Source organism: Tupaia chinensis, unplaced genomic scaffold (assembly GCF_000334495.1).
Source record: "Tupaia chinensis unplaced genomic scaffold, TupChi_1.0 Scaffold000045_1, whole genome shotgun sequence".
Classification (NCBI taxonomy): domain Eukaryota; kingdom Metazoa; phylum Chordata; class Mammalia; order Scandentia; family Tupaiidae; genus Tupaia; species Tupaia belangeri.
Window position 1 is genome coordinate 7,962,564 of NW_006159501.1, and position 13,092 is coordinate 7,975,655.

The 13,092-nt window shown below is 47.3% G+C and overlaps 1 protein-coding gene and 1 non-coding gene across 3 annotated transcripts in view; one reads left to right on the plus strand and one right to left on the minus strand.

The window, feature by feature from the left end:
- Positions 1-1,504: 1,504 nt before the first annotated feature.
- On the minus strand, positions 1,505-1,609 carry LOC114008656 (U6 spliceosomal RNA). The gene has a single exon (XR_003550173.1). It is a non-coding gene; the product is annotated as a U6 spliceosomal RNA (small nuclear RNA).
- Positions 1,610-5,620: 4,011 nt separating this feature from the next.
- The window catches only part of NOL10 (nucleolar protein 10), a 105,242-nt gene continuing 97,770 nt past the window's right edge, over positions 5,621-13,092 (plus strand). For both annotated transcript variants that reach the window (XM_014589713.2, XM_006140824.3), the window contains exons 1-2: positions 5,621-5,804; positions 11,354-11,399. In XM_014589713.2, coding sequence (XP_014445199.1) covers positions 5,739-5,804; positions 11,354-11,399 — 112 coding nt within the window. In that variant the 5' untranslated portion in view covers positions 5,621-5,738. The remainder of the gene's footprint in view (positions 5,805-11,353; positions 11,400-13,092) is intronic.

Genomic DNA, 13,092 nt, shown 5'->3' on the forward strand with positions numbered 1-13,092 from the left:
CATGTGCCCTATGTCAAAACCCTAAAAAACAAAAAACAAACAAACAAAACACCCAAGTTTGGTGGGCCGGACATGGCGCAGCCACCAGGCAGACACAATGTTCTGCAAAGCTGACCCCGTGGGGAGGCTCTGGGGCTTGAGCACATCCTTGATCTGTGCTGGCTGAGACTGAGAGGGTCACAGTGGTGGGACCTGCTGGAGTACTGACTGACTCTCCCTTTCTCATAAAACAAAGAAATAAACTACTTAGAAAAGAAAGAAAGGAAGAAAGGGCATGGAAACTGCTTTTTCCCTGGTGCATCTAGATGAGAACTCAGGTGACAAGGCAGGAGAAAGCTAGCAAATGGAGGTGGGTAAGGGAGCTGGTAGAAAAACCGATCAGGGCAGAAAATTCCCGGCCCAAGGTAATGTAGAAATATCTGACAAGGTCTTAATTAAAGAACAATCAGTCGGCCCAGCCAATGATCAGTCAACATGGCCTAGACCTAGGGGCGTGTCTAGCTGAGTAAACCGCATTTGATACAGCCAATGAGATGAAGCAGTGGGCCCAGCCATATTGGATAGAGCCAATGAGAAATCAGTGGGCCCAGCCACATTTGATATAGCCAATGAGATGAGAACAATCAGTGGGCCCAGCCAATGATCAGTCAACACGACCTAGATTAAAAACGATAAACCTTGTAGAATACAACTGCCAGGGCCTTTTGAGCCACTCTTCCTGTCCGCTCAGGCTGCTCCTGTCTCTCAGGAGTGTACTTTCACTTTTACTTAATAAAACTACCCTTTCCTTTCACTATTGGCGTGTTTCACTCAATTCCTTGTTTTACCAAGAACCTGGATGTCACCACAGAAGCCATCCCGCAACAGTGACAGCCTGGCTTGGTTTCCACTTTGTGTGTAGTACCCAGGACGCCATGCAGACTGCCAACCTATAGCACTGTGACCGGCAGATGGGTGTGGTTTAAGCCACTGCATTTATGGCCATCCATTACACAGCAGTGGAGAGCCAGTGCTGGTGAGAGGGCCACCAGATCAACAAGAGCCTGAAGGCCAGAGACCTGGTCTGGCCATCGCTCAGAGCAGCACCTTCCTCTCACTGGAGAATGTTTTCATTTGTTCTAGTCTCAGCATTGCAACGACTGGGTTGTTGGGAAAGTCATGACACATTTTTACATAGAAAAATACGTCACGACTTTTCCAATGACCCAATAGCAGAGAAACATTAGTGTCAACAAGCAAGGTCATTCCAAGGAGGAAGTGCACTGACGACAATAAAGCACGCAGGTATGGCAGACTGCAGGGGTAGGGAGGGGTAGCTTTGGGTCTGAACAGTCATCTCTGTTGGGGTGACTTTCAGCTGGGATCCTGACTGTGCCAAGTAGCCAATCTTGGGAAAGCCGGAGTCGAGCATCCTGGGTGGAGATGATGCTTTGGGAATGAGGGAAGGACTGAGTGGAGAAGAAACTTGTAGAACAACCATTGGGCTCTTCTTTTCTTTAAAATAAAAAATATAGACTGCTTCATGAATTCATGGGCCATCCTTGTGCAGGGACCACACTAATCTGGTCTGTGTCACTCCAACTATAATTGACATGCTGCCAATCAGAGCTGAGGTCGCTGGGCACTAAATGGTGCTGGGCCTAGAGCGGGGCAGTGACAATGGAATATCCAGGACGTCTACTATGGAGACGACGTGGCTAAGACTTACTGGTGGGTCTGGCCTGGTGAACCACTGAGTGGGAAATGATACCATTTCACTAGGCAGAGGTCAGGAATGGGCTGGCACCATGGCCTGGTGGCTAAGGGAATTGTCTTTGCCTCACTGCTTATTAATATAATAGAGCCTGTCAGTGAGCACGACCCAGCCTGCTTACAGGTGTACAGACCTGGGTGCTGTGGGTGACGTCAACTGAACAAGAGTAATCCCAGCTCTTACGGAACAAAGAAGATATGTTTGACCTAATGATTTTTTTAACATATGCAAAGCAAGGAGTTATGAAAATAAACCTGAAAATCAAGTTATAAAAAACTTAAATAGAAAGTATATTAGTGGTTGCTAGGACTCAGGATGGAGTGACTGCTAAAGGGGATGGAGTTTCTTTTGGGGCTGATGAAAATAAAATTGTGGTGATGGTTACATAACTGAGTACACTATTAAATAGGAGTCATTACACAGTACATTAAAATACGGCAGGTGAATTTTATGGTATGCTAATTATATCTCAAAACCATTAAAAGGAAATGCTAATGGATTTGGATAAATTTCTATTTCTTTCATGTATGGCATTTATTTTCAATGTTCTTTTTTTGAGATTTTGTGTTACAGGGCACGTGCACTCACCAGAGACAGAGACAGAAAGCAAGAAATTACGGATTCTGTGATGCCGCAATCCCTTCTCCATTCTCCTTTCAGGATTCTGGGCATGCACACACACATGCTTTGTGTGATTTTTAAGCTGCTGGGTCTGGGACTCAAACTTGATTTGACTACGTGGGAGTCCAATGACATAACCATAATCCCAAGAGATTTTTGCTATAGTGTGCATATGCTCACCAGAGAGACAAAAAACAAGAAATCATCCCCCAGGGGATATGCCCATGCTGGAATCCCTTTTCTTCCATTCTCCTCCTGGGAGTTTGCACACACATGCATATGAGCCCTGTGTGATTTTCAAGCCACTCGGCCTGGGACTTGGCATTGGAGTCCACCACTGTAACCACCATGCCACCTGCTGGCCCCTATTTTCACTTTTATTTTACAAACACTTAAATGGCACTTACCATGCATTGGGCACTGGGTTCCAAATAAATTACAAGTATGAATGAGTTTAATCCCCCTAGTAACTATAAATAGATACTATTGCTATCTCTATTTTACATAAATCCCCCTAGTAACTATAAATAGATACTATTGCTATCTCTATTTTATATAAATCCCCTTAGTATCTATAAATAGATACTATTGCTATCTCTATTTTACATAGCCACAGAGATTAAGTAACCTACCTAGCCATTTAGCTAAAAACGGCAGTCAGAATTTGAACCTGCCAGCCTGGCTCTAGAATCTGTGATCTTCAGGCCTCTATTATGCTATCTTTCCCAATGACACTTACAGTTTCTTTTGTTTGTTTTTAAAGAGAGATTTTTGTTATAGGTGCATGGGCTCACCAGAGAGACAAAGACAGAGAGAACTCTCCCCGGGGGGCAGGGGTATGGCCACGCCACAATCCTCCTCCATTCTTCTCTTGGGAGCTTGGGTATGCACACACACGTGCACAGATGGCATTTTAAGTCAGCAGGCCTGGGACTGGAACTGTGCTTGACTATGTGGGAGTCCAGCAGCATAACCATTACGCCATCTGCTGGTCCCAAGGATCTGGAATTTCAAGACAGAGCTTAGGTGAGTATCCCTATTTATACTGCTGCATATAAATATGTAGCAATACCTAATAGGCCAGGCGCTGCTCTGGTTACGGGTAGGAGTATGGACACATGACATACAGTCCATGAACTCAGCCTGAGATTCAATATGGTGCTGGCATTTGAGCCTCTAACACTTTATGGGCAGAGAGTTAAATGGTACTGTTTGACTTACAAAGTATAGCATAAAAGGATGTATGTATTAAAACAAAGCGTGATAACCCCAAAATGATGAGAATCTGAACTTGGGCAGGAAAAATGAAAACAGAATAAATTTTATTTTTAAAGTTTGCTATAGGGTACGTGTGTTTGCTGGAGAGAGACAGAGATAGGGAGAGGGAGAGAGAGTGTGAAAACCTCCGGGGGATGACAACACCGCAATCCTTTCTCCTCCACGCTCCATTCAGGATTTTGTGCACATATGCACATGTGCCTAATGTGTTTTTCTTTTAAGAGAGATGTTTGCTATAGGGTGCATGCACTTGCTGGAGAGACAGAGAGAAAGTGAGAAATCACCTCCTGGGGGGGGGGATAACCACTCCACGATCTCTTCTCCATTCTCCTCTTGGGATATTGGGCATGCATGCACACATGCCTGGTGTGTTTCAAGCCTCCAGGTCTGAAACTCAAACTGTGGTTGGCCACGTGGGAGTCCAGTGCCTTAACCATTATGCCGCCTGTCAGCCCCACCCAATATGTTTTTCAAGTCATCAGGTCCAGGACTCAATACTGCTGACAGATATATGAATCCAGACAACTTCACCATACTACCTGGCTGACCCCCAAACAATGAATTTTAAATAAAATTATTTCAGAATTAGAAATGTAGAAGTTACAGGCAGGCAGGTGATGTGGTGGCTAAGGTGCTGGACTCCCACATGGCTGACCACAGTTCAAGTCCTTGACTGGTGGCTAGCTTGCTTTCTCTCTCTCTCTGGTCAAACTGAATAATAATAAATAAAATTAAAGAATTCTTTAAAAAATATTTTTAAAAATGTTGAGGTTAGATACTGAATGTGGAGGCCCGATAGAAATGGATTGAAGTAGACTCCACAGGTCAAGGCTGTGACTATGCAGTTACATTATTACCTAAGTAAAAAGCGCAGTAGAATGTTGAGTTCAGTTAAGGAATTTAGTGGTAGACATGCACAATCTGGGGGCTGGGAAAGAATCCTGGTGACATTCCAATAGGCAGTAAGAAATTCTGGGTCTGGAGGCCAGAGAAGATTCTATTTCTGAAAAAGTAAAAGTAACTTTGGAAATCCCTTTTGATTTGAAGTACTATGTGCGGTTATTGTAAGTAATGACACTGTCCCTAAAATGAGAGCTAAATTAGTCAGGCAACGGAGAGTAGCAGTACTACCATAGCAACAGATCTCGGAAACCGACCTTCACTCCCTTTGCTATGGGGTGCATGCACTTGCTAGAGAGAGACAGAGGGAAAGTGACAAACCACCACCAAGAGGGATGGCCACCAGCAATTCCTTCTCCATTCACCTCGATGATTTGGGGCACGCATGTTTTTCAAGCCCCAGACCCAACTGCTGGCAGTCGGTCACGTGGGTCCAGGCGCCTTCGCCACCACCACCCCGGCTGCGCTGCCCAGGGAACCTGGACCTTTAATTAGCTCTCCTTCAATCTAATAGTTTAATACGAGAATGCAAGCACTGCTTTGTAAGGAATGTGGCCGCTGCGTTCCAATTTCAAAAGGCCTCGTGTGACTGCAGTTAGCCTATTCTTTTCGTTTAAAGTCGCCATCCAACTAAGCTAAGAAGTCTCAAGTCTTCAGATCTAGACAACAGAAAGGCAGTTTCCTAGGTAACTGGCAGAGAAAACTTTCTGAAGACGGTACGTGCGTGAGCAGCTGTGTCTTGTCAATACCGACCGTCCTCTCCCGTGCTTACACCCAGAGGCAAACACCATCTTTAACACCCTAGCATCTGACAGCATTTATCTCTGCCACGTGCGGGAGCACAGGGCGGGTTACAGGACGCACTCCGCGGCCTGGCAGTGCCCCGAACCTGCTCCCGCCGCTCCGGGTGCCGAGGGAGAGCGCGCGGATCGGCCTGGTTCACATCGGCTTGCCATCACCGCCGCCAACCGGTCAAAGCTCTCTTGTCTGCGTCTGGCGGTTTCTCCCGGACTCCACCGTTTCTGCGCTTCCGGAAACGCGCGCGTGTATCCCTGCGCCCGGAAGTGCGTCATCAGCCGGCGCCGGCGGCCGCATGCCGCGGAACGTAGCTGCGGTCGGGGAAGTTGGCTGCTGCTGCACGCTGGTAGGACAGTAGCCGGGGCTGGGACCGCTGCTCGGCGCCGCCATGCAGGTCTCCAGCCTCAACGAGGTGAAGATTTACAGCCTCAGCTGCGGCAAGTCCCTTCCCGAGGTGAGTCAGCCAGGCGTCCTCACCCTGCAGCTCTGGGGTCCTCCTCCTCACCCGGCTGCCGCCGCTCTCTCCGCCCTGACCTGTGTTAGCTGCGTCCCGACCGGTCCCCGGCCCGGGGAGGCCGGGAGGGTCGGCACTGGTAGACGAGGCCACTGCTGTCACCCTTCGGAGCTGGACCGAGTGGTGATCAATCAGGGTCACCGAACTTGGCCGGGACTTCTGTGAAGTTCTGTAGACAGGACTCGCGCTCCTCTGGGTTTCTGCGGGTTCACAGCCGCTGCCACTCCGAGGAGGAAAACGTGGGCAGATTGGTTGGCAGATCGCTCTTCCCTGGTGAGCACCCTCCCCATGCTAAAGCTCTTCCATCGTCTGTTTGTTGAATTCTTATCATATGTCAGGTCCTAGGGACAGGGAAGTGGGCTAGAGCGATGCAGACTCCGCACCGGGGAATCTGTGGTGTAGAGGATAGTATTAAGGGACTAGGACTAGGACGGGTCAGTAATTCTCGTCCAGTCTTCCTGTGTTTAAAACTTCCAGCTGTGATCCAGCAAGATGAAGGTGACTTACCTAGAGTCACACTCTAGGCTTTGAAGCTTGGCTTTATCTGTCTTTTTCTTTTTTAATTGCCAGAGAGAGTGCTTGCAGGAGGCAGGGGCAGAGCGATCCAGCCCCCCAGTAGGGCGTGATCACACCGCAGTCACTTTTCTTCCATTTCTTCATCCTGTCAGGATTTGTGTCCTACGCCCAGCATGTTTTTCACGCCACCAGAGAACAATTGTGGCCATGTGAGCTCCAGCTGCCAGTGCACAGCCTTAACCTGTGTGCTGTGAGTGCCCTTTTTATTTCTCATAAGTGATGATCAAGCCTCTGTCCAAACTTCCCATTTTGAGCCTATTTGTTAGGCATTAGTTTTAAAACATGGCACTTTATAGGATGCTATGTTAGTCCAAGTTGGGCCCTTGGAAAATAGAGGAAATGGAATTTTGTGTGTCCCCCAACCCCTAAAATTTGAGAGCTAGTGATTACATTCTTTTTAAAATTTTTAATTAAAAACCGTATTTAAAAAATTTGCCCCAGGGTGTGTGTGCTCGCTGGGGAGAAAGGGAGAGAGAGAAAGAGAGAGAAAGAGAGAAAAAGAGAGAAAGGAAGGAAAGAAAGAGAGAGAGAAAGAAAGTGAGAAAGCCCTCCTCCAGGGAATATGGCCACACGACAATCCCCTCCTGTCTATTCTGGGATTTGGGGCATGCATGCACACACACCCAGAATGTTTTTCATGCCACTGGATTCGGGACTCTAACCACCCAATCAAGCAGGTGGGATCCAGCCACCTTAACCGCCATGCCACTAACTGGCACCAAGCTGGTGACTGCCCTTCCTTTCATCTCAGAACTCAAGCTTAAATAGTTTCTTATCTTCCAGTTGTTCTTCACATTAACATGCCATTTCTCATTTTGTTCCTTTACTCTGCGCATTTATTGAGAAGTTACTATGTACAGGCAGCCCTGTCTGAAATGTTGAGATTCATGTGAGCGTGTCAGATAAGGTCCCTTGCTGGGGACAGTGACTATAAACAAGTGAGCAAATGAGAAGACCTTTCCAGATAATAAGTGGTTTTTTTTTTTTTTTTTTTTTTTTTTGAGAGATTTTCACTGTAGGGCACGTGCGCTCTCCAGACAGACAGAGAGAGACATAGAGACAGAAAGCGAGAAATCACCCCCCAGGGGGGATGGTCACGCCGCAATCCCTTCTCCTCCATTCTCCTCTCGGGATCTTGGGCACGCACGCACACGCGCCCGGCGTGAGATTTAAGCCACCGGGTCCGGGACACGAACCGCGGTCGACTACGTGGGAGTCCAGCGACATAGCCATTACGCTAACTGCTGGTTCCCCAGATAATAAGTGCTTTGAGTGACGCGTGGCTGTAAGAGAGCTGTTGCCGATAGTGTTTGAGAAGGTGTTTTGGGTAAAGCCTTTAGGGAAGACCCCTCTACAAGAGGTAACATTGGAGCAGGAACTTGGAGGATGAAAGGAGTCAGGCATCGGAAGGTACAGGGACAGAGTTTTCAGTACTGAAAACAAAGTGCCAGTGTCCCCTAATGGGAATTGGCATGGTGGGGGACCAGAGGAGACCAGTGGTGTGCTGTGGTGTGCAGAGTGAGAGACAGTGGGGTGGACAAGGCTGGAGAGGTAGGCCTTGTGGGCAGGGTACGAAGTTATAAGAAGTTAGGTCTTCGTTTTTCCCATAGTGTGTGCGGTCAGCAGAGAGCAGGAAAGGAAAAAGCATCCCCACCCCCATGGGGAGTAATCATGCTGCAGTACCTCCTCTGCATCTCGCCCTCTTGGGATTTGGGGCATGCATGTACATATGCCCAGTGCGTTTTTCAGGCTTCCGGGGCTAGGGTTTGAACTGCATGGTTGGCAGTGTAGAATCAGGCTCCCTTAACCACCATGCCACCTGCCACCCCCGCCACTTCCATTCATTAAAAAAAATTATTATTTAATTTTATTTATCATTATTATTATTAATTTTACAGGGCACGTGCAGAGAGATAGAGACAGAGGGAAAACAAGAAAGCAAGCCACCACGTCTGGGACTCCAGTCGTGGCTGGCCATGTGGGAGGCCAGCTCCTTAACCACCACGCCGGCCCCTCTCGTGGTTCTCCTATCAGAACATTGTGTTCAGCCTGTGCGCCACTCTCTGCCTGTCCAACGCCCTTTGTCTCCTACTCTCCTCCATTGTTAAAGTGTAAAAGAAAAAACTGTTTAACTTTACGCTTCATTTTTGTGCTGTGCTGACCCCTGGCCTTGGGCAGTGCCCTGCAGGGCTGCCCCTATACAGAAACTCGTGAATAAGCTTCCCTTCCTTCTTATCTTACTGCATGAGAGAATTATTTTTCCGCATGAAAATTGTGAGTTTATTAATCCTCTCATGAAAAGCCTGCGCAGGCACCGCAGGCAGTCCTCGCGGAAGCTCCGCTCCTCCGGCCTTTGGCCAGCACCAGGTTGAGTGGCCTTCGCAGCCCCCGCTGTCTTCCCTCTGTCCTCGGGCTCCTTTCCTGTGTGCTTGACGTCTTTTTCTTCTCGTAGAGGACACGTCTTGTGTGTCTATGTTTGGGATCATTTTTCTTCACATAATCCAAGGATCATGCCAAAGCCGGTTGTCATGCCACCACCAAAATGGGCCCGAACCCCACACAAAGATGCCATCTGGGGTGGTCCCGTACATCCCGCCTCGTTTTCCCGAGTTTCTGACTTAGGTGCTGTTGCCTTCGCGGGCGAAGGGCACCATGACCATTCGTTTCCTCTGAAGTAGTCGGATGGTCCTGAATTTCCTGGTCCGGATAGTGACCGTGTCATTCATGATGGCGGTGTGGCCTCAGACAGCCAGGGAAAAAGTGTCTTAGAGACTTTTTCACCTTTTCGGGTGCCAGACTCCCACCGAGGAGGCAGTCTCAGCCCTGTCCTCTTTGCCCTGCACTCATTTGCTCGGGACGGGTGAGACCAGGCGCTGTGTGCCTGTCCTCTTCCTTGAGCACAACTTGCTGAGAAGAGGAAATTGAATCCTGGGGACTTCAACAAGTTCGTGGAAAATGGAATTAAAGTATGAGTTCGTTTTGGTGCAGAAGATTCTTGAAATCTGTGCATCATATTTTTATAATATGTATTTTCTGTAAACTTTGATCACCCCCGTCCTATACCTTTGTTCTGCTTGCATTCGTTTGATGTATAAGAACATACCGAGGGGCCAGCAGGTGGCATGGTGGGTAAGGTGCTGGACTCCCATATGGCTGACCATGCTTCAAGTCCCGGACCTGGAGGTTTGCTTTCTCACTTTCTCTGTCTGTCTCTCTTTGATGAGCACATGTGTCCTTAAAAATAATAGCAATAATAAAAAAGAAAATAAGTTAAAAAATAAAATAATATATTGAGTGCCCAGAAATAAACCTCAGCATCAACTTTATTTTTTAAAAAATTATTTAACTTTGTTATTTTTATTTTAATTTCACCAGAGAGAGACAGAGAGAGAGAGAAAGGGAAAGTGAGAAAGCAAGCCACCAGTTCAGAGACTCAAACTGTGGTTGGCCACACGGGAGTCCAGTGTTACAACCACCACACCATCTGCCAGCCCCTTTCAACATCAACAGTAATCGAAACCTTACTGCTTAAAATGCTGTCAGAGCAAGGGTAATCACGAAGATGAGCATAAACCCGTAAATCAATGCCCTGCGTGCAGGGATGGGTGGGGGGAGCTCTGGCTCAGACTCACGCGTTCACGGTTCTGCACCTGCCTCAGGCAGAGCGCTGTGGCCTTGGGGGGTGAGTATCTGGGGCCGGACAGTTTGTTGTTGTGGGGGTTTGTCTTAGGTGCAGTGCGGTATTTGGCAGTGTCCCTTACCTCTACCCACAGGAGGCCTGTGTGACAACCAGATAGGGCTTCAGGAGTTGCCGAATGCCCTCGGGGGCGCTGCCCGGTCACAGTTGACACGTGCTGCACCACAGGCACCTGTTCACGCAGTGGACTGTTGCTGCATGCTAAACTGGGATACGTCGGTTACAGAACCCAGCCTGGTGTCAGTGGCTGTGACTGTATAAGAACTGTTTCTTTATTATCGACTGTTAGCCATTTGGCCAGTTATTCATCTCTGTGTGTGGTTTTTAGTTAATTATAGCTTTTATTTTTATTGGCTAGAGGGTGCATGTGCTCACCCGCGATGGAGAGACAGAGGAGAGAAATCGCCTCCCAGCAGGCTGTGGTCATGCCGCAGTCCCTTCTCTTCCATTTCTCCATCCTGCAGGGATTCGGGGCACACAGGCACAAGCGTCTGGGCCTGGAACTGCGTGGTCAGCCACGTGGGATTGGGCCTCCTTAACTACTAGACGATGGGGCCAGCCCTATCTGGTTTTATTCTTTGTAAAATGCATTATTTGTTTTTTTTTTTGGTTTGCTATATAGGGCACTTGCACTTGCCAGAGAGAGACAGAGAGGGGGAAAGTGAGAAATCACTCCCTGGGGGCATGGCTACACCACAGTCCTTCTTCTCTTGGGATTTTGGGCACAGGTGCCCTTGCATCCAGTGTGATTTTCAAGCTGCTGGGTCTGGGACTTGAACTGTGCGCAGTTGGTCATCTGGGATCCAGCCCTCCTAACCTCCACACTCCCTAAAAATATATATTTCTGCGGGAAAGCTTCTCCTTTTAATGTTTCACTTTTGATCATTTCACTGAAGTAGATTTTAAGTTTTTGTATTTATTAATTATAACCCATAATATTTGAGGCTTACTTCTTTCCCTTAGCTTGATTAGATGGATTAACTTTCTTTTGTGTAAAGCATAGTAGTATAAAAAAATCATTGTCTAATATGTGTAAATGTGTACAAGAAAAAATCAGAATATAAGTTAAAAGGGCTGGACTGAAGAATATTTTTACTTCCTTTGTTATGTATTCCTATATAAGCTGAATTTCTTAATATGCACGGTGCTCTTTTTGCCAGCAGATAAGCAGTTTCGTTCAATTTATTTTAAAATAAAATCTCTTTTTTTCTTTAAGTGGCTTTCTGACAGGAAGAAGAGAGCACTCCAGAAGAAAGATGTAGGTGAGTAGTGGGTTTTCCCACGTCAGCTATCTTAATGATGCACGTTGCAATGTGTGTATGTTTTTTATTTTTTTTCTTTTTTAAAATTTTTGCTGTAGGGCATGTGCATTTGCCTGACAGACATGAAGAGAGAGAGAGACAGAAAGAGGAAAAGTGAGACAGCACTGCTTCACCCCAGGGCACGCCGCAATCCCTTCTTTTCCTTTGGGACTTTAGGGCGTCACGCACACACATCTGGCGTATCCTTCAAGCTGCAGGGTCTGGGACGCAAACTGCGCAGCCACGTGGGATCCAGCCGCCCTAACCACCGCACCTGCTGGCCCTGCACTGTTTTTACTTACCTGTTATACATAAGTGAGGGTTTACAAAAGTGCAGTGGAATTAAGGTAGTGGACGGAAACGTTCTCGCCCATGTCCTTGTTAAGGAACCTGGTGGGTGTGGCATTTGATTTTACCTTCCTTCCAAGCTGATAGGTTAGCCCATTAGTGCTTTGTGGGTCGTAGCAGGAGACACAGACTCCTGGTCAGAGACGAGGACTTTCTTACTCCTAGCATGGCGCAGAGCCTGAGCATCGGCAGATTGGCGTCTGTTCCCGCTGGGGTCCCACGGTAACGCTCAGCTCCACCCGGATGGAAGCTCCACGCTCAGTGGGTTTGTGTTGCAGCTAAGGAACCCTGGGCATGGGAATTTTGCTGCTTTTATAGCAGGTGGGAAGCAAGCCTACCCTTCGTTCCGAGGGGCCATGTTATCGCTCACCCATCCAGGTTCCCAGCTGCATAGGACCCCTGAGAAGTGGCTCAGGAGGAGTGGCCAGGACTTGTAGAGCTGCCATACCCAGCAGGGTGTGTAGGGACACAGGCCCAAGGACCGTCTCTCCTAACAGTTCCAGGGTTGCTCTGTTCCCGGTGCATCAAAGTCTTTTTCTGCTAGTTAGATTTATTTGTCAGTTTTTGAGATAAAGAGATAATGACCATTTTCTTTTTGGACAAAATATTTTAAGAATTATTTTATTTAACTTTTATTTATTATTATTTTTTTAATCTGACCAGAGAGAGACAGAGGAGAGAGAGAAAGTGAGAAAGCAAGCCTCCAGGTCCGAGATTTGAACCTTAGTCGCCCATGTGAGAGTCCTGTGCTTTTCATCACCATGCCACCTGCTGGCCCCTGAACAAAACACTTGCAAATAGGTTGTATGAATATGAATGGAGAAAGATCATTGCAGAAGATTTGGGTTCTTGAACTTATGGCATCAGGGAACATAGGAATGTAAGATCAATTTATAACATGAATCATTTTGGTGAACAAATTTTCATTAAATGTTCTCCATTAGAACATGCCAAATGTGGAAGATTGATCTTCCCATTTATTCTGTTCAACTTATTCTTTCAAAACAAGCATCTTGAAAGTAAGCTTTATATTGGGACTAGCAGTTGGTGTAATGGCTATGTCGCTGGACTCCCATGTAGTCAACCGTGGTTCGAGTCCTGGAACCGGTGGCTTAAACTCATGCTGGCGCATGTGCGTGCGTGCCCAAGATCCTGAGAGGAGAATGGAGGAGAAGGGATTGCGGCGTGGCCATCCCCTCTCGGGGAGGGGGTGGTGGTGGTGGTGGTGGTTCTCATTTTCTGTCTCTCTGTCTTTCTGGCAAGTGCATGTGCCCTATAGCAAAAACCTCTCAAAAAAAAAAAAAAA